This window comes from Buteo buteo, chromosome 12 (genome assembly GCF_964188355.1).
Source record: "Buteo buteo chromosome 12, bButBut1.hap1.1, whole genome shotgun sequence".
Taxonomy (NCBI): domain Eukaryota; kingdom Metazoa; phylum Chordata; class Aves; order Accipitriformes; family Accipitridae; genus Buteo; species Buteo buteo.
The window spans coordinates 37,188,815-37,210,783 of NC_134182.1; the positions used below are offsets into that span (position 1 = coordinate 37,188,815).

At 42.1% G+C, this 21,969-nt stretch overlaps 1 protein-coding gene across 2 annotated transcripts; it reads left to right on the forward strand.

Moving 5' to 3' along the window:
• The first annotated feature begins 1,843 nt into the window (after window positions 1-1,843).
• UNC93A (unc-93 homolog A) lies at window positions 1,844-20,830 on the forward strand. 2 transcript variants are annotated; one of them, XM_075042086.1, is made up of 8 exons: window positions 1,844-1,930; window positions 4,327-4,508; window positions 5,262-5,491; window positions 8,579-8,708; window positions 11,678-11,891; window positions 13,036-13,171; window positions 14,723-14,854; window positions 20,451-20,830. In XM_075042086.1, the coding sequence occupies exons 1-8, from the start codon at window positions 1,844-1,846 to the stop codon at window positions 20,714-20,716; spliced, it is 1,377 nt and encodes a 458-aa protein (XP_074898187.1). In that variant the 3' UTR covers window positions 20,717-20,830. The 2 variants fall into 2 exon arrangements, with proteins under 2 accessions (XP_074898187.1, XP_074898188.1); XM_075042087.1 differs by lacking the exon at window positions 8,579-8,708 and having other exon boundaries at window positions 11,674-11,891.
• Window positions 20,831-21,969: the final 1,139 nt, after the last annotated feature.

Below are 21,969 nucleotides of genomic sequence, written 5' to 3' on the forward strand. Positions count from 1 at the left end.
AAATAAAGGCTTTTATAACTGAGAGTGCTTTGCACTATCCTTGGTTCTTGTCTCTGCTGGAGCAGGTGATAATTATGCTTTTGATTAGAATAAGCATTATTCTTATATTTTCTCCTTCATTTTTCCAGTGGTTTAAACCTGTGATCTCAAACCTCTAGAATTTTAGAGACTATTTCTAAGGGGTCCAAACCAGAAACAAGCATGTTATCACCAGGTGTAAGTTTCTTCTGAAATTTCCTCAACTGAAAATTGCAAGGGTCCATAAACCCCAAAAGACTGGAAAAAGTACCACCAGCTTGGTTTGTAAGCCTTGTAGAGGATTACAAACACTGCAAAACAAGAGTAGCATTGTGATCTAACTGAAAGTGTTTGTATGCTGAGCATAGTAGCCTGTAAAATAAAAAGACAGTATTTTACTATCTAGGATTGCAATATAGAAGTACCATTAACAATAGAGAATTAAAAGATTATTTTTTCTGCATTATTTCATTCAGGAAGATTATAAGACAAAAGAAGAAAATTAAAAGGCACGGACTAGAATTTTCTCCAAAGTAGAAACTAGCTGTGACCTCTTTAATATATTAAATGAATTAATGCATTAAAACTTCCTCCCCTCACCCTCGACTGTCCCTGTGGGAAGCAAAATTGTGCCATCTAGTGGGATTTAGACCAAGTCGTGGCTGTGCATTCCTACTGGACACTACGGACACCCAACAGACCACCTCCACTTGAATCTGTTTACATTATAGAATGGACTTTTTAGGATTCCACTTTGCTCCCAAGTTCAAATCCCTCCTCTGCTACAGCTGCAGGAAGGGTCTGTTCGCCCTGCCAGGTTTAGGGGCAGGGAGGACTTTGTATGCTCAGAAAGGGAATACTCAAATGCTCAGTCAGGACTTGCAGGATGGCCAATGTGTCACGAGCAAACGGACGATGCAACTTCACAAAGGCAGGCTCTGAAAATAGGGGAAAGCAGGGGAACATAGCAAGGCTGGCTGGCTAGGGGGGAAACTTTTTGCTCCTTGAGCTGGGCAGCACTGGCAAGGCAAAATACTTCCCACAAAGGCTGGGGTTTTTTTTTCCAGGGGACAGAGGTGGGGAGGGGAAGTTGCTTTTTCATGTATCTGCTCAATCCGTGCTGCTTCTTGGCTTCTGAGTTGATGGGAAAGATAGGGGAAAGTTATTTTCATGACTATGACTTCGTAAATTTGAAACACCAAAGCCTCAGGGTTCACTACAGATGAAGACTCTCTCGCTTGCCAACTAGCCAGCAAACTTGGTTTGCTGTGCTGCAGGGCTATAGAGCTGGTGTATACAGACAACACTGTAACACAAGCAATCTCATTTCCTAGCACACTTTTGTAACCTTAGTTAAGCAATAGGCCTAATATAGATTTCAGTACAATCTTTTAGTCTTTGCCCTTTGTGGATCAGTGTATCTTTATGCCAGTCAGTCATTTCACCACTTGCAATTTTTTTCTTCCATGCTAGTGATAGGACAGAGCCATATAATTTACGACTGCAATACTTAATTCAGTCCAAGTGTTGCAAGTGACTTATGTACCTATGTAATAAAACCTGACAGATGTCCTTTGGGAGCACTTGTTATTGCCTCAGTCATAACAGGTGAATGAGTAACAACTCTGTAAGGAGTTTTCAGTATCTGTACAAGTAAAGTTCACTGGCCAATCCTCAAATAATTAACAACTCTTTCCTCTACAAATACAGTGAGAAGTGACCTTTTCCAACAAAACATAAGCTGGTTTTCTCCAACTCAAAGCATCCCCTGGAATAATTGGATCAGCTCTACCCATCTCAGACCTTTTGTTTCGTATGAATCAACATGGAAAGGAATCTTAAGAATGTTTTGGTCATTTCTTTTGGATTTTTACTTCTCTTCACTGCTTATGGAGGACTCCAGAATCTACAGGTAAGTGGACCATCTCGCACTGGTTGGCAGGACAGTTGGCCTCTAAGGACATCAGGCCAGCTAGTAGTGTGAAACCCACCAGTCTTTCCACAGTTTCTGTGAGGAAGGCATGCTCAGTGTTTTTTATGAAGTGGGTTAGGACATCAGCTTAGTGCAGGTTAGTATTCCCCACCCAGATCCATAGCATTTACTAAATATTTTATTCTAATACTTCTCAAATAGTTTGAATACTTGTGTCAGACTACTTCTTTAGGTGCATAAAAGTTGTTTGAATGAAAACTATATTTGCCTGAGATTTTTCTCAAAAGAAGATATTGCAAAATGGAAAACAAATTCCATTTCTAGAAAGGATTTGGTTTGAATATTTCTAAATTGCTATAATTTTATTATTATTATACAGCAATGTAAAATAATAAAAATGTATGCCCAATCCGTTAAATAATTTAAGTATAAAACAGTACAATAATTCCTGGCATCATGATATAATAATAAAAAATATAATTTTAAATCAAGGGCAGCTGTGGCTTGTATTGGCATTACCATTTTAAAACACACTAGCAGAAATGGTTTTCTAGAATGACTCGAACACTCAGGATACCTTCAGTGCTCGCTTGTTTAACATAGCCGAAATAAAAGACTGAGGGTTACTGTTGCTGTCTGTGAATACTTCAGAGTAGATAAACCCAAGGAGGAACTTCTCAGACTAGAAGACTCTGCTGGTCTAATGACAAATAAATGGATATAAGCCACCCATGAGCAACTTTAGCCAGGATATTAAAAGATGACCCTGATCAATCAGGTTGTATTTTGCCACTGGTGTGGGAATCTGTATGCTTTAAAGGTGAAGCTTAATACATAACATGATGCACTTGTTTGCAATAACAAGGGGTTGACCTCATTTCAGAAAGAGGTCCCTGCTAGCTCTGTACATCTGTCTTCTCCTCTCCTTGAGCAGTTTCTGTTTGCTGACACCGTCAAATTCCAAGTTCAGGGAAGTTCTGCAAAAACAGTCCCAAAAATGGATGGAGATGTTATGACCTGTGCAGACTAACAAGGTAGGGGAAAATAAACCCAAGAAGCCGTGAGTCAGCCCCACCATCTGAAACCATGCATGCTCAGGTTAAGTGCCGGAACATAAAGCCTCCCCTAACGCTGCGGGAGGGATTAGTGCTGATTCACAAAGTAGCCCTTTTCTCTCTCCATTTTGTCTTGGTGGTTAAAGAGAACGTGCTGAGACGCAATCAAAAGGAGGCTATTTTATTGTATTGTAGACTGCAGGAGAAGCTTGAAAAATTTTCATCATTTATTTCAACATCCCCTTTTCCCCCCAGAAAACCCCAACCAGTAACAATTAAGCTAATCATACGATTTTGGAGGCCTGGCTTCTAATTTTTGGAAGCTGTACCTGACAAAACCAGGCATGTGGTGTTTCAGAAATAAGACCTCTGTGATCAGGAAGCCGCTTTGCCTGTTTACAAAACAACCATTCTGAGTCTCAAACATGTTGACACTGCTCGACAGAGAACCTCCTCACCTCACTGTCCTCATTATTCCTTCTCTCCAAGGGTGCTGCACGGCTGCCACCATGGTCCTGCACGGCCGGACCACGCAGCCACCGCAGGGCTTGGAAGTGTCCAGTGTGGCTACCAGCAGCCTCGATCTCCTCCAGTGCTCGCCAGTGCTACCCCACAAGCATCCGTCCTCCCTTCCAAAATCATACTGGTTTGCATCAGCTTCTAATGAAAACAAACAGGAAAATGTTGATAAGCAGCATCTCTATGTTCTCATTGCAACTTTCACAGTATCAAGATGAGAGGACAACTGTTCTGAGCATAAAAATATAAAACCTGGTTAGATCAGTAAAAAGTTTTGCCTCCCTTGTGAAAATGTGGGTGAATCAGTTACTTCCAACTACAAAGGGCTGCTGTGAGCATATTAGGATATTTGGACCTTGGCCTCTGAAGAATTTAAAAATTATCAGACCTGTAGTTTAAAGCAAAGAATATTCCACTGTTGCTAAGTCAGCCCTTCCAATGCAGATCTGAGGATATTCCTGCCTGAGACAAAAACTGAAGGCCAGGAAAAGAGGTTATCCTTCATTCAGCTTGCTTTCAAAGAGAAACTCAAATGAATTCTATTAAATAATCTAAAGTCTGACTTACCAAAGCTTTGAATCTGAGCAATCCTCACCTGGTTTTGCATCATATTTTCACAAATGGGCTATCATTGTGAGGAAAACTGTAAATCCATAATCAGGCTGCTTTGGGGAAAGGAGACAGTAATACCCAGCCCCAGCTTCTCTGTCTCTCTATTTCTGCCTAAAGCCACTCTCTATACACCATAGTAACATATGCCTGTGATAAAATTTGTCTCAGCCACTGTTTTTGTCCATGCAGAGCAGTCTCCACTCAGAAGAAGGCCTAGGCGTTGCTTCCCTAAGCGTTCTCTATGCTGCGCTCATCTTATCATCCATGTTCCTCCCTCCTATCCTCATCAAGAAGCTGGGCTGCAAGTGGACCATCGCGGGTTCTATGTGCTGCTACATCGTGTTCTCCTTAGGGAACTTCTACGCTAGCTGGTACAATTTAAATGCTTTATCCCTGCCTATTGTGTTTGAACAAAATCAGTAAGGACAAAGTTCTTTTTCTTCTCAATTCCTACTCTACCTCTGTGTTGCGGATTTGAGAGTTGGATGCAAAAGGTGTTACCTGCAAGAAACAGGGATAAATAAATCCAGTAGCAAATGAAGCAGAGAGGTGAGAGGCAGAATGAATGTATCCATCTGCCCACCTGAAGCTGCTTCTCTAACTCATGTGCGTAGCAGAGATTTCCCTTCAGAAAAAAAATTAAAAATCAGAAGTTTCATTTAAAATCCAAATTACTTTTAGGACTATTTTTGAAAAGTTTGAAGGGAAGGCTCTCTTCCAGCCAGTGGCTCTGGGAACAGAGGACCACAGGAGGAGGCCAGCTCCTGCCTTACCCTTTTGGAGGTGGATGAACAACTGCTGCTCTCCAGTGACAGGGGACGCAACTCTGTGGAGGAAAGTTGTTGTGATTCATCTTCCGAAGGGCAGGTGCAATTTAATTCTCAGTTACAAGAGGATAAGGCACATGAGCACAGCCTAGGCCTAGCCCCTGGGCACAGCTGGGAGTGCTTGCACATCCTAAACTTCATGAGACTGTCCCTTTCTTGGTTCCGTGTAACAGAATCACTGAATCACACAAAGGATGAATCTATTTCTTTGATGTCTATTTTTGCCTCTGGATCTTTGGGCAAATGATTATTATGCTAATGGATAATAACTATGCTAAATAAAGTGTTCTTTGGCAGGTACACACTAATCCCTACCTCTGTGATCCTGGGCTTAGGAGGAGCACCACTATGGTCTGCCAAATGCACTTACCTCACCATTGCTGGCAATTCATATGCTGAGAAAGCAGAGAAAAATGGGAAAGACATTATCAACCAATACTTTGGGGTCTTCTTTCTGATATTTCAGTCCTCCGGCATCTGGGGAAATCTTATCTCATCCTTGATATTTAGCCAAGCTTCCACCAAAGGTAAAATGTATTTTTAAATCTTCTTGTTTCTTTCTATAAACACCAGCTAGTTCTAGGTAGTTAAAAGGTAGATTTCTGGAGCTAAGCTGGTGACACTCAATTGCCTTCATAGTCAGTGGAAACAGGCACTTCAGATGTGAGTGAGCTTATCTGAAGGTAGATGTCTGAAATAGATGGGCTAAATTGCTCTCTGAAGTGTCTATTTTCTATCAACTCTTCATCAGCTATAAAGAGAGTCCAGACAACTAGCTCAAAAATAGATGTCAATTGAATTCCTTTTGAGTTCTACCCCTGTGTTATAAAGCATAGATAGGCTGCTGGCAGTGACAGTCTTTCATGTCTGACTTCCATTTAAAGTGGATTAAAACAAAAGGCGAAACACTGAAGCAGCCTTTTCACAAAGCTTGTAGTATTGGATTAATTTGCTGTTAAACATTCAAGGTTAGTCAAGCTGACGCTGATGCTTGCTGAAAACGAGTCCTTTACAGAATTGTCAAGAAGAAATTGAAGTAGCTGTTGGCAGGAGTCTGCATGCCAGGGCTCCTCTGCTGTATTTCAGGCTCAGAGAGCAGATGCCGATGTAGCTTGAAGAAATCACTCAAAAGCACTGCCCTCATTTCCCATGTTTGCAATTGATGTAAGCTTTAAAGTTGTGAAGAGAAATTAATACTTGGAAGCCACTTTAGAGATTCAAAGTGCTACAGTGCATCATCGTTGCAGTCTCCCCTGCATTCCCCATCCTGTCAAAGTCAGAACGGGATGGACATGGAAAGAGCTTTCCATATACGCTGCTACTATGAATATCAAGAAGTTACCTCTCTTCCCTGGCTCAGTTAAGCAGTATGTCCTCTGGAGGGTATTCAAATAGGTATTAGGTTAAAACTGAATGACAGGGAGCTGGCATCAGGTTTTACTCTTTGAATCCTTGGGTTTATGGCAAAGTAGTTGTCACAAGGTGTGATACTTACGGAGGATCATGCTTCCTTTAAACCCAAGCAACTATAGATGAAACACCATCAAAGCGGAATGCTGAAGGACTGTATCAAGTGCACCAGAGCCCTGCTGACCTGATCACTGAGCCACACGATGTCTAGGGAGGGACTGCCTGTTCTGATTTCACTTGCAGGGTAGGGGCTGTGGTACAGCTGTGGGGTCTGCAGCAGACTGTGACCATGTTACTCTCCTCTGCCTCACAGCACACATCATATTAATAAGAGGATTAAAATACTCCTTTTTTTTTTTTTTTTGGTCTTGTAAATCCCCTCCTAGCTTTACATCTGATGATATTCCTCTCAATTCTAAAGAAACCCTTTTACTTATTTTTTTATCAATTACATTAGATTTCAGAAAATGCTGTGTTCCTGGGAGGTGTGCTGTGAACAGCTCTCAAAGCCAAAGGCCTTGAATATCTTCACAGGAGTCATGAGCAGCCATACCATAAGCTTCCCAACTGTGCCTTCTCAGTGAGACTCAGCTTTAATCTAGAGGGAGCTTCTTGGGGGGCAAGGGGGTAAGGATGTCCACTCACTCCCTTCTTTTCCTCTCCTCTGACAGTGCAGGAAAGTTATCCACCCATATTTTTCATATACTTAAAATGTGTAATTTCACTGAGCAGTTGGAAAGATATGGTATGTATCTGCAGAATCAAAATGCATAAAATTCAGACACATACGTACACTTGACATACTGCCTGCATCATTGCATCCAGACACAGCAAGGCAGGCTACACCATGAGGTAATACTACAACAGAAGGCAGTAATCAATGTAAATTACAAGAATCATCCTTTCTCACTCATCAATATTGCAGCTTTATTTCCAGAGGAACAGAGCAAACCTTGCCTTGCAGCTTCCATATCACTAATTGCATGTGCATCTTCATCTTCAGATGATGCATGGACAGATAAAAAACTTGTTTTACACATTTCCACACTTTACTAGTGTGACTCACCTTTTGCATATGGTAATTTTGCTGAGCGTGTGTTTATTCAAAACTGTGTAGCTGTAGCCACTGGCTATAATAAGGTAATGATTTTCTTTATGTTATTAAGTTTTATCTGATGTTGAACCTAAAGTTGTTTATGAAGCTAGTTAAACAGCTGATTCTCATTGCAGCAGCTTTGATTAGAAGCAATGGGGAAAAACACACTAAAAGTAGTTACACAATAACCCTAATTGAAAAATTACAGATCAAGTTCTGTTTAAGGACTCAGCCAAGTTACACTGTATTGCCCTTTATTATGCTTGGACCAGTGACAAATTCTGCAGTGAAAGCATTGAAATAATTGTACTGTTTTTTGATCATCCCTCCCCACTATACAACTTATTCAGGCTCACGCTTTGGGTTAGTATTTTTTCTTTACCGAAAGGGTGCTGGAGGAAGTGGGCACGGTGTTGTGGTGACACACAAGGTGCATGTGTGTCATGCATGTGTGTGGCTTTGACACATGCCCAACACAACACTGATGGGATTGAACAAAGCAAAGGTCTTACTCCAAACCCTGCCAAACTGTTCTAGTTTCAAGTCAGTTCTCAAAGAGTAATAAAGCCAGTAATAAAGTATCAAAGCCAGGAAAAGCTGTTTTCTTGGAAGACCACATTAGTGGGTAATTGTAATACAAATTTATAAAACAAAAAGATGTCTTGAGGTGGTTTCCATTCCTATAACATACACAGAAATTATATGGAGAGGGATAACATGCTCTGGCTGTAAGAACTGAGGTCCATCAGTTCAGTGGTGGTGTAAACTGAGGGAGCTGTCTGGTGGGGTATTATGATTAAGAGGTACAGATACACACTGGAACTTTAAATACTGTAAATTAAGCTTGCATTCAGATTTCAGCCTCTGGCTTTAGTCCATGTCTTCACATAACCATGAATTCAGTGTTCTGTCTTGAGCAACTGTTTCTGTTAAACCAAATTTTTGTGTGTTAAACTGGGATTCTGAAGTTAAACATCTGTAATCAGGACGGATTTGAAACCAGGACCAATCACCAAGTGCTGGGTTCCCTTCTCATATGCTCACACATAGTGTTCACTCATCTGATCTTTTCCCTGACCTGCCTTTCTTTTGGTTCTTACCGAATTAGTGGAAATCTCAGAAGAAAACCTGGCATGCTGTGGCGCATATGACTGCGTGACTAATACCACTAACACCACTGGGCCAGCAGAACCCTCCAACTCCTTAATCTACACTCTGCTAGGGATCTACACTGGTAAGTAATCTACACAATCTTTAATGAGTATCACTGATGGGGAACCTACTACTTCAGGGCATGGTTTAGTGGACAACTGGTTGACAGTTGGACTCATTGATCTTAAAGGTCTTTTCCAACCTAAATGATTCTATGATTCTATACTTGTGAAACCTAGCATGACTGCAGATTAAGTTTCCAACTTCTTCCTTCAATCCAATTTGCTAGAAGGAAATAAGATATGTGAGAGCTGTAAACAACTCCTTCCTAAATAGTTCCAAATGCTTTGTGCCAGTGCTGTATGATTTTTGTCTAAAGGAGCAAGACATTCTTTACACTTTTCACCTGGAATAAAACTGAAGCCCAGTCTGGTGACCCCACTGTTTCACCCAAAGTCAGTGTTGCTCTACAGACTAGAATCAAAAGTATGCCCACATTGCAATTAGAGGATTAGAGCAGCTTATCCAGTTATGCATGAGATAGTTTTAAATTCACTATCTTGAGGATCAGCAATATTGAACTGGTTACTGATGGCATTGGGCAGATTTATATATGCATGCAGAGGCCCAAGATGCTAAGAGCAGCCCAGCTAGTGGTACTTGAACTCACGAACTTCTAGTCATCTGGGGATGCCTATCAGAACTGGCTGGTGTCCTACCACGTGTAAAACAGTTTTAGCACAAGAACTGCACTGTAATTAGAGGTGGACCTGAACCACGGCTCCAAGAACATGCAGTCATTTGGGGAGAGTTTTTTGGATCCCTGCTGAGATTTTACAGCTTCAGTCAATTCTCAGCTGTGATGCTTGAATTATTATACCTTAGCATGAAAGGCAAAGATAAGGAGAAGCACTAGGCGAATTGGCATGTCTCCCATTTAGTAACTACAGCTGCTATAGACCTTCCTTGCATAAGGCTAGAAAGGAATCAAAGGCAGGGAAGGCTGATGCCATCGAAAATTGGAAAGACAAAAATAGATGTGCAAAGATTCGTTCAGTGAGGAAAGTTCAAAAAGTATCCGGCTCAAAACAAGTTATTCTCTGGATAAAGGGGAAGTATCTGGCAAGGCAATATGTCAGCTTAGCTCTGTTAAAATATCTTTGCAGTCTCTGCACATAGATGTACTCTCTATGCTGAGACAGATGCACAGAATTTGTCATACGCTTAAACAGAGAGCGTGTGATCTGGTCAGAGCCAGCCCTCACCCGGCAAGGGCATCGCAGCAAACCTTCCGTCCTTCCCCAAGCTCCATTCCTAATTGGTGAGAAAATGCAAAGAATATCCCCCCACTTCCCTTCCAGAGTGTGCTGGAGCTGATGCTTTTCTGCTAAAGGCAGGTGTGGCTCGCAAGTTTATATTTAAATTTGATGACTAATGTATACAGCACTCCCTTAGGCTTCGCTCATGCAAAATGAATGCAACCCTGCTCTCTACTGACCCCGCATCAGTAGGGTTTCATTTTTCTTTTAAGCTCTTAATAAAAGATATGTCTTTTCCTACCTTGAGGGAAACCAAATAGCCAAATATTTCATTCACAGGCATTTTTTAAATGTCTTCTCTATTTGGTTGCTGAATACATATTTTGCCCAGCTTGAGTGGAGATAATAATGGATAAGTCTTTTGTTGTTTAGTTTTCTCAAGGACTGTGGATGTTTTTATTTGTGTTCATACCAACCACTATAAAGCCATGCAGTTACTTACTTCCTATAATTGGTCTTGATTCATTTGACATATTTGTTAGAATATTTGTCCTGTAAACATGGATGTCCTGGTCTCGCCCAAGTCCTGCAATCAGCCCATAAGCACTAATAAACACCCAGGCAGAACCATCAATGACTTACATCATGAAGGGTTTAGAGCTCAGCCACAGTGGAGAACCAGGACACTGGAGAATACAATTTCATTCTAGGAGACATGGATGAGAAATAATAAGCAATAAAAAATTGAGGCAATTTACTGTAAATCTGCTAATGCATTTGGACGTTAAAAGTTCACAGAAAAAAAGCATGCCCATACACAGTAACATGGGAGTACATTAAAAGGGCAGTGTGGATGGGAAGAGGTGCTTGGTTCTCCTCTTACTCTGAACTCCACTTGTTTCCATGGATGGAATTCTTGTCAGCATAAGTAAGAGAGGAAACATAATCATGCCTTGCATCGGTAACGAAGCAGTTGTGTACCTGTGGCTGCCTCATGTATATTATGAGACACAGTTATCTTCTTGATAACGTGAATAAAACTGTATTGATTTACTCCACAAGTAACAAACCTAGACTGATACATACATGATCATTTTCTGATTAACTACCCCATGTATTCTTTCATGTGCTGCTTCTGCTAGGAAATTATAGGTTCAAAGCTGTAACTTCCGTCTTTTTCAAGTTGCTCAGAGTTGCTCACTATCATCTTTAAAATAGCACATATTCCATACTCACAGCATGGCCCCGAGCTGACGGAAAAAAAACCCAAGCAAAAAGCAACATATACTGGGATCCAAGACAGCAGTTCTACTTCTAGCCCTTTATTTTCCTTTCCATGTGTTTGAAGGAAGATCCCCCCTAGCCATGAAAACCTTGGCAGTGGAAGTGAATATTCCTCTCTCATGTTGATTTAAAGCCTTTTGATAGCTCCCAAGGGAGCTGTTTCTGGCCAGCTCCCCATCCCTGCGACCCCTGGCTTGCCCTGGAAGGGTGAGCAATCACCCTCTGTGGCCGTGCAGCTGGCCCGGCGGCTGTCACAACAAGACAGGCCAGTCACAGTTAAGCCGAGGGGATTTGCGAGGTGCACAGCTGTATGCAGAAGATGCGAATGTAGATCAGGCCTTCTTGTTTACACAGAAATGGCCTTTACACTGAAGCGGAATCAAAGGCATCGGCCAAAACATCCCACAGAGCTAAGCACTAAGTCAGAACAATAACAGCAGCAAGCGACTTCCCATCATTCTTCCAACATTCCTCAGTTTTTCATGAACTTTTTGTTTTGTTTTTGCAGCTAGTGGTGTGCTAGCTGTGTTGCTGATTGCTATATTTCTGGACGAGATCAAATCTGACCAAGCAGAGACTGAGAAAGAAATACTAGAGACACCATCCTTTTGGTCTACGTTCCTAGCAACTTTCCAGCATCTTAAAGATAAAAGACAGTGTCTTCTAATCCCTCTGACAATGTACAGTGGGTTTGAACAGGGATTTCTTTCTGGTGACTACACAAAGGTGTGGAGGACAACGTAAATCTATTTCTGTCTGACTGGTTTTTGTGCCTTTGTGTCTTACTATTGCATCTGATCTATATTTACTTGTTAAATGAAGATGTTTTCAATGGCGATTGGTGGTTTGCTAAATTACTGCTTACTTCTACTTGAATGAACTCTGAGTGACATCTTCAAACAGGAGAGGCCAGCAGTAAATATGTCCCTTGGAACAGCCTCAAAAAGAATGCTGTAGAGAGCTTAACTCACCAGTGGAGGCCACAGCAGAGAGCTACAGGTTCAAACTCTTCAGCTTGCTGTAAATAACAAACTGGGAGAAAAGCCAGAAGTCTGCGAAGCTTTTTTATCTTCCTTCCTTCTGGTTTCCCTAGAGTTTGTATAAGTGCAAGTCAGCACACACATCACGTATTTTATTTTGACAACCTTTACGGTAAGAGAGCAAATCCTCAACATGGCTGGCTGAAAGCCCTCACCAGTCACTAGTGCAACAGGTCAAAACCCTGATGGATTGAAATGATCAAAACCACCTCTGCTCCTCCACTTTCTCTACAAACCTAGGCACACAAGCAGGTGTGTTCTCCAGACACTCAGCGAGAAAGCCTCCAAAGAAAGGGGCAATCTTCCTGAGCTGCTTATCTGACACTTAAGCTTTTTTTTAACCTTGCATATAAGCAGATGGAAGAGTGCACTTGCTGCTGTGTTTGAATGGATTGAAAGGGGCACTCCATGGCCACCTCCTTTGGTCGTATGCTTTTATAGGTGAGGTCCTCTTCATTTCTTGGGAGCTGCTCTGTAATGACCGTAGTTCTGACTGCCAATTTTCATCTCTTGGGCTATGAAGGGAAGGGCCGAAAATTCCTAGTGCCACTTCCAGGAGTTTTATTTGCATAGCGAGCAGTGGTCTGATTTCTTCTGCTTGTTACTGCTCTGTTTGCATGGCATCAGTCTGACTGGGAACTGGGTTGGGAATATCGCTGCTGAAGGCCAACTATGTCAATACACCAGGGACTTGTCAGCAAACTCTATAGCTGTGCTCCTTTGATCTCGTCCATGCTGGCTATTTACCAAATACTCAGGCTAAGACCCTTGAACCTTAGCTGCATGTTTTCACTGAAGAAAATGTGACACCACTGCCTCTTCTCTTCCAGACATACGTGACCTGTGCCCTGGGGATACATTACGTTGGTTATGTGATGATCTGCTTTTCGGCTGTAAATTCCCTCTGCTCTCTGCTCTTCGGAAAGATCTCTCAGTTCACGGGTAGAAAACTTCTATTTGCATTAGGTATGTAAAAGTCACTTGAAGGACTGATTACCTCATGTAATATATGAAATCCAGTGTTCCCTCCTTTACATGCACTACAAAGGGAGAGCTCTCTGTCAGCTATCAGTTAAAACCAAAGTCAATCTGGACCCAAACTTCATTCATGAGAAGAAAGGCAGCACAGTTAACCCCTGTATTCAGGTCATTGCCTTACATCACTTTGCTGGTGGTGTAGTTCACCCTGCTATTGAGGGCACTATCTACTCAGAAAGTGCCCTACAGCTCTGATGCTTTATAGCCTTAATGCAACCAGTGATAAATGATTTTACAATACAAATGTTGAGGCCTGCACTATACCTAAGAGGGATTTCTCCACCGGGGCGAAACCTTTATGGAGCAAAAGCAACTGAGAACCTTGTGAGATACGCTGCTGATTTGAGTCTCAGGGGATGGTAAACTTGGAAATTTCAGCAACTGGTCTGGGAATTTCAGGAAGATTTTTAAAGGTTAGCCTGGTGTCCTTTTCACTACTTGTTCTATAGGAAGAAAAATAAAAGAAAGTCACATGCCAGTGTGTCAGGCTAAAGTAACTTGAGGGCTTGTGTATGGGACGGTAATTTTCAGGTTGCCATGAAAAGAGGTTTGTATATTTAAGAGCATCCCTCTCTCCAGAGAGCAATGTTCCAATGAGTAACAGAGTAATGGAGGCAGAAAAATACCAAGAAATATTTCATTTGTATCCCTGTATCCTCTAAGCATACTGAAGCATACTAATACCTTACTTCCACTACATAGTAACCTGTATTGTTAGAAATGTCACTGACTGAGTCAATGTGCATCTAGACATTCTAGGCATTTCCTCCACAGGAAATTTTAAACCTGGGCAAGGAAGAAGAAATTTAGAGTCCTTTATGCTGCAGTCACTAACTCAGAGATTCTTCTGTCCTAGATCTATATCTCATGCTATGAAACTCATTTTAGATTAAAAAAAATAAATATCATAATAATAATAAAAAACCTACAGTGTTAGTAATGCAAGACCTCTGAACCTCTCCTTTCTGTTTAATAGTCTTTGTACTCAGCCTGTGAAGGTGCACCTGTGGGGGGAGGAATCAGTGACTCATTTACAAACCGCTTTTAAAAAGAAAGAAAAATGTCACCAGACCCTCTAGATATCCTTAACTGTCTCCTCTGGCCCTGAAAGAAACCCTCCATTTCAGGACGAGGTAATGAGAGCAGAAGGGTGCCTCACATGGTGACTGCAAGTCTTTCAGCAGCTCCTTCTCCTGCTCAGTGGCAGTTCTTGTCCTTTGGGCTAACAGCCGTATCAGCGCCTAGGATCTCTCAGCTCAGGACACTGCTCAGAATTATTAATTGAAGACTGTCAAAGGACTGCATTGTCTTGTATTTCATGTGTTATCAACTCAGTCAGCACAAATCTCAATGAACCAAGAAGATTTTAAGATTGCCTTGTGCTGTAGTTGGGGGAAGAATTTGAAAGTGTTATCTACTGCTATCTGTCCTGTTTTGTAATCGTATTTATATTTATCTTCTTTCTTTCTAAATCAACAGCCACGGTTACAAACACCACCTGCATAATAGCACTACTGCTGTGGAAACCTCATCCTAAGCAGCTTGCTGTGTTTTTCATATTCCCTGCTCTTTGGGGCCTATCTGATGCCATTTGGCAGACACAAACTAATGGTAAGTCCTGGTGACAATGAAATGTATTCTCTTGAGATATAAAAACCTGCATGTTTGTATTTATAAAGCAACACGTGCATAAAAATGATAATGGATTTAAGACAGCATGTAAAAGAAATACGTTAGCTCATTGGAAAGTAGAAGAAATAAGCATAAGTTGGGAATAAGAAAGTAAAACACTCATTAAACAAATTTTTCCAAGATGAAGAGAGAAGAACACTGCAGAAGATGGTAACAGATATTCAGAATAAATATTCTGGAGGAGTATAAGTATTTCAAAGAAAATTAGAAAACTAAGAAAAATGATACATTTAGTCTGTCTTTTGCAATAAAGGAGAGCACTCTGGATAAAAAATCAACTCAAAGCTCAGCAACAAAAGAAGCAGCAAATTGGCTGTTAGGAGTTATTAGAAAAAAATTGAAGGAGAAAACCACAGAGAGCAGCACTATGTAACCAAGTAAATCCATGCAGTTCTGATTTGCTCAATTTCAAAAATCATAATCTAATGTGATAAGGCATAAGGCAATAAAAAGGAGCAGAGTCATGGGATACTTCCCGTTGAAGAAAGATTAGCAAACTGGAACACTTTAGCCTGGACAAGTGATAAGTAAGGAAAGCGGTCAGTAAGGTCATTAGTAGTATGGAGAACGTGATTTGAAATTCACTGTTTCTCTTAATAACAGAACTAGTGGCACCAAATAAAGTTATCGGGCAGCAGACTTTACAGAAATCAAAATAAATGCTCTTTTCACACAATGCATAATCAAAGTATGGAATTCATTACCAAAAATGTAAACGTTTTTAAGCTGGAATTACACCACTTCAGGGGAGAATGTTCTTGGGGGCTATTAAAGCCTGGTGGTCCAGAGGAAATCTCCAACTCAGAAAGTCCCCATGTCTTTGATTGTCAGAGTCAGGAGGGCATTGAGGCAGAAACATCACCATATACTTGCCTCATTTCTTACACTCTTATCCTAGGAGTGTGTTACTGGAAGCATACCATTGGACGGCTTACCTGATGCATTACGGTTGTTCTTATAATCTATGTTCTTCTGATTTGTGATACAGTGCAATTATTATGTACTGACAGTTCAGATAATGAGTTGATACAAATCCATAAGGGATAATTTAAACTTATCCCTTAACCAAAACTAGACAAAGTTCTCTTATAGAGATTAAAGACAGACTAAAAAATGCTGGAGAGGGCAAGAAAGAGCTATAGTCTGTGATAACTTGCAGTAAAGTCTGCTCATGACTGTCAGCCACACTCTTTTTAAATCAATGCCATAGCCTGGGTCAGTAAGACAGTTAAATGCTCTCCCATCTGCTCCTGTACTTTGCCTCTTATTTCAGGAATATTGTTTTCCTCTATCTCAAATTCATATTTGGCAGATGCTATAGGGATATGCATGTGACAGAACTAGCTCATCTGGTCCCACATCAGGTTATGTGTCTTGGTCTCCTTCCCTCTGGTCCCTCTGGTTGCTTCAGTAGCTTAGATGATTTCACCCACTAGGTAAGTTGTCATGTTCCTCCTAGAGAGCCAAAGGGAAAACACCACAGTCCTTTGCCCGGCACTGACAGTGATCTCCTTTCGAGCACATGTAGAGTCCCTGCCTCTCCACACAAGGAAGTGACCAGCCGGAATTCTTCTCTGTCCGTCCAGCAGCTCCAGCTCGTATCCCTTAGGGGAGAGCTAGTACATACATTGAGAGGGACACCCTCTCATCTTCTTTCATCCCAACCCACAGCCTTGTGCCTTTGGTATAACTGTAAATCAGTTCTCGCGTTATTCAGGTTCATGGAAGGAGAACATCAGTGAGGATTTCCTCTCTCTGAAGTAAAGCTGTTCATTCACTTCCTACTTCTTCAGTCACAGTCTTCCTGACTGCTCATCAGGCTTCTTCCCAACACTCTTGAGAGCGATATCTTAGTCTCCCACTGGGATAAAAGACCTGCCTTTTGTCATGCTTCTTTCTTTTCCAGAAAGTCTCGCGCTCAGACACTTGGCTTCTTTCAGAATCACAGACGGGTTGAGGTTGGAAGGGACCTCTGGACATCACCTGGTCCAACTCCCTTGCACAAGCAGGGCCACCCGGGCAGAGCCAGCTACCCAGGACCATGTCCAGTCAGCTTTTGAATATCTCCAGGGAGGGACACTCCATACCCTCCCTGGGCAACCTGTGCCAGTGTTCAGTCACCCTCATGGTGAGAAGTTTTCCCTGATGTTCAGAGGGAACCTCCTGTGTTTCAGTTTGTGCCCATTGCCTCTTGTCCACTTTTCACACCACTGAAAACAGCCTGGCTCTTCAGGCCAATCTCTTCAGGGATTTATATATATTTGACATGTCCTTTGAGAAGGACATCTCCTCTGTAAGGTCCCTGCATGCCTGACAAAGACGGACCTGATGCCCTCATTAGGAAAAAAGGGGTAATTACAGAGGACCTAAGTGTCAGAGAAGGTGGCTGGGAAGTGGCTGCAGTTCCCAGCCCCCAGATGAGGCATAGATGGTGGACAGTGCTTCATGCTTACTGGATGGCAAGTGAGCCCAGCAGCTGTGTGACAAGACTGACCTCTATTACAGCACTGTAACGGGTCATCTCCATTCCCAGATTCTTGTGATACTTGTAAAAATTTCATGTTTGTGTTACCTGGGAAAAAAACAGATGTTCCTTACGTTTGCACAGTATCTTTTTTTTGTCTGTACCTTCTTCAGCTGTTCCACAGCTCCCAGTTATAAAATTATAGAGTTTGCTTTGTCACATTGTCACACTGCAACATCGAGTGATGACATGAAACCTTATCAGAGAGGTGCAGTGACAATACTCCATAATGCTGCACCCCAGACCAGGATCTTCAGTTTGACATGCCCATTTAGGACTAAATCTCTTCTTCCCTTCATCAGTTTTATACAGATATACATCACATGAGATATTCCCAGCTCCAAAGGCTATGAGGTGAGATAAGACCCCTAAAACAGCACTGGGGACTAAGGTCTGTGGTCCTTCCTTTGGCAGGCTCCCATGACTGCTGCTTGGGCCTCAGTAGATTAACCACTGAACAAATACAATGGCGTTGTGCCACATACTTAAGGCATTCCATGGTAATCGAAATGGCTTACTTTGGCCTGCTGTAGATAGTTAATACTGGAGTTCCCCCTAGAGGATATATAGGCTCACAGTAGATGAGTGGCTTTATGAGATGAAGGTCTAACATGTTTGTGTACACGTGTGGACACTCTCATTTATTTCCAAAGAAAGCTGCTTCATTTCAGAGTGTGTAGTGCCCTCTCTTATCTAGCCTGAACACAGACGCTATTCTTACCCCACCGGCAATAACTGCACTTGGGGCATACCAATTGTGTAGCACAAGAGCTATCAGGCAGACTACAGTAAAATAAAGTTCCTTCCAGGCTGACGTGCTTCTTTAGAAAGGATATGAATCAGTCTGGAAAGTTTGTAAACCTGGATTCAAATAATTTCCAGTAGTCCTGTTATAAACCCATGCCTACTAGTACCAGGGGAAGGAGTGGGAAAATGGGCAGTGGTAAACAGGGAGGATAATTTCCATGGAAGTGAGCCGCAAGAATTCAGACCTAAGAGCCTCTCCACTCTCCCAGCCTGGCAGGTCCTGCTAAAGCTTCAGCCAGGCAACTTGCACCACGCTGCACTTGACAGTGTTTGTGATAAGGACAAATGTTTAGGTTCGAGGCAAAAACACCATTGTGCTTCTATGTAACTGCTAGCTAATACCACATATGCATCCTGGAAACGAGAACTTTCCTGCCAAGTCAGCCCTTCCTATAGCTGAACCTTGGACTAGATGCTCACTCAATTCTCCCATTGTTTTGATTGAAAAAAAGGCTTCAAAATAGCAAGGGAAAACAGGTACCAGCTGAAAGCCAGAATCTTTACACATAGAATTGTTATGGCATCAGAAATCTTCCTATATTAAACTCTTCTCATTAATCCCTTTCCAGAAGATAACACAGGGCACACCAGCAAAGTTATATGAACAACTTGGGCTTGTTCATTTATTAGGCAAAACTATGAAGGATTATCAAATAATTCACACTACACTACACTCAGGCAGTTTAATGAACTAAGTACATCTTGTGATGCACTTGTCCAGATTTTCCATCATGTCTAAATTGAAACATTCAGTAAATGTCCTCTTACAGCTATCAGGATGCAGTAAGTTTCTAGATACAGATGATGTCTCCCCCTTCTTAACAAAACCAAAGGGTTAGTTGAGCCTACCTCGACTTCTAGAGAACTTTGTACTCCTCTGTGCCTTTTGGCTGAATGTGCATATTTCAAACAGATGTGGTATTAGACAGAGAAGCGCATGAGAGGAGTCAAGGTTCACGCTATCCCTCCCCTCCCTTCCCTCTCTGCACACCACAGCTGAGTCAGTGGAAACTCCTGCTGCTTTACCACCACCGATGCTAGCTCAGCACCCAGAGGAGAGCAAGCTCGCTCCCCTTCCCTGTGTGCCCGACTAGTCAGACCTGGAGGCTGGGAATCCCTCCCTGACTCCCAGCTGTGGGGGTGTGCAGCTGACTGAACTCAGTGGGAGCTTCCCAGTGAACACAACTGCATTAGGATGATGATCAGTTTAACTAAGTCTCTATGTCAAGCAACTTTCCCAGTCGCTGCCCAGAGGTTCTGTATGTATCAAGGATATTCTTTTTGTCAACCCATCCAGGAGCTGAAAATTGGAAAACCTGGCTATCTCCGAGATATCCTCTGCATATTAAATCTGAGCCCAGTTGTAGCGCTCTCCTCAACTTTCTGATTTAAGTGTTTGGGATCAGTTTGTTTCTCCTAACTTGGCAAGTATGAATAGCAGACATTACTACCATCGGCAACACTGTGCGAGCCTCACCTGGGGGCTCCTTGCGGCCAAGTTCTGGTGAAAACAAGGGACATGCATTTTACGTGAACAGTTTCTGCATGTTCTTAGGCAGGGGAGAGAAATGGTTTGAAGAACAGGTAGACAGTGCCTACAGGGTCCATGCAGGTTCCCACAAAAAGTGGTGAAGGATGGCAGCAGGGAGGTCTCTATGGTTCTTTGATCCTTTCTACCCCACACTGAAAGAGCAGCTTGGTCCCCAAGGACGGTGTTGTCCCTAGACAAAATCGTCTGTTCTGTGAAAGCCTGTAAGGACTTGGTATAACCTTCTCAGCCTTCTTATACATGGAGGCTCTACGGTGCCAAGGGCCATTGCTGGCCATCTCCTCTTCCTCCTTACTTATCCACTCGTCAGTGCAAGAACCTTCCTTTTTGTGGCTGATAGTATGAAAAATAAACTTCCTGCCATCTCACTTCAATAGAGCCCATCCTTTCTTCCTTCCTCCCATTTTCTTTCCCTTTTTCTCTGATATTCTCTATTTTGTCATTGTTGCTCTGTTATTTCACTTACAGCAATTCACAGGATCACAAAAATATTTCAAGACAAAGCTTATATTTTCCTTTCTCTGACATTTATGAGGGAGGGTCTATCTTCCCCATTGTGGTCTACTTATTCCCTTTGCAGGAAATACATGGTTGCAGACCTAATCTTCACAAGCTGTGTCTCTCCTTCCTTCTAGGACTCTATGGCATTTTATTTGAGAAACACAAGGAGGCTGCCTTTGCAAATTACCGTCTCTGGGAATCATTTGGATTTGTCATCGCCTTTGGTTATAGCACCAAATTGCAAGTCTACATCAAACTGTACATTTTATTGTCTGTGCTTGTGTTGTCTATGGTGACATATGGAGCCGTTGAGTACCTTGAAGCTAAGAGCTCCCCTGGGACACCTACTGCTACAAAGAAGGAAAATGTAGAACCCCCCACCCAGGAATCAAACATGTAATCCAACAGGGTCAGAGCAATGGAGGCAAAGCAAACTGGCCGGCACCTACAGGCATGTCTCCAAGGGTGTTCCAATGTGTACTGTCTCCAAAAAGAAGGTAAAGGGACAGATTTCAAGGCCACTATAATGCAGCTGTCTTAGGAGTAAAAATCTCTTTTGACACGTCAGCTTTATGAGGGAAGATTATCTGACTTCACTCTTTCATACGGATGACCAACTCAATGTTTTCTCTTTTTTTTAATTAATAAAGTCTTAATAAATGTAAACAAGACTCTTAAAATCCTCACACTTTTGTATCTGTGGATCAGACTTAGTACCACAGTTTTACAATCAAACCTGAAAAGCCCACATGTGAAATAAGAAGATGACAGCAACTGTGGTTGCTCAGCTGATGGTGGACAACACATCATTTCGTGGAACCACTAATTATAAAAATTTACATTGTTCTTACCCTGCATTCTTTAACACTTGCTGTAAATAACATCAGGTTATAAACTGGCTATAGCTACAGTTCCTATCTGAACACCACAAAATCCACTAACCGCTGAGTCCACCAACTTGTCTTAGGTCAGCAGACAACTGTGTTTCTCCCCATGTCATCCCTCTATCCCAGCACTCTTTCCCTTTTGGTTTTCCTGTCTCTAATTCTTCTGTCACCACTTACAGCAGCTTTCCCCCAAAAGAGGTGCCTTCCACATGACCAAATACTTCCGTCATGATGAACTTTCCCCACTTTCCCATCCATGGACAGAGCTGTTTTCAAGATAAGTGGCCAGGGCGTGTTACTTGGGGAACCAAGCCATGAAGCAGATACAGATAACACTGCAAGTCATAGAGTGAGAAGGAGAAAAGGAGGATAGGCCTATGCTGTAATATCTCCTTGAGACCTATATGCATCTAGCAGTGGCTCAGGTGAGGATCTCCCTCATCTCATTTCAATTTATGTTTAGTTTTACCCATACTATAATGTTTCCAGATTTGGATTTTTGTGGTTTTACTGCAAGGAGAGGAGTGCTACAGTGCAGTTACTGGGCAGCATCCCTCCATCTTGATGAGAAAGCACTGTACAGGTATCATGATCATTACTGGTAATGACACTATGATCAGATCCTCTGTGTGAGGCAGGCAGCATAAAAGGAATTGAAGACAAATGCTGCTCATCTCCAAGATTAGTGCTGCCCCTGGAAATAAACTACATGGCTAGTTAAGTTGCTGCGTGCCATGAAGCTAACATTTGAAACTACTTCTCAGTT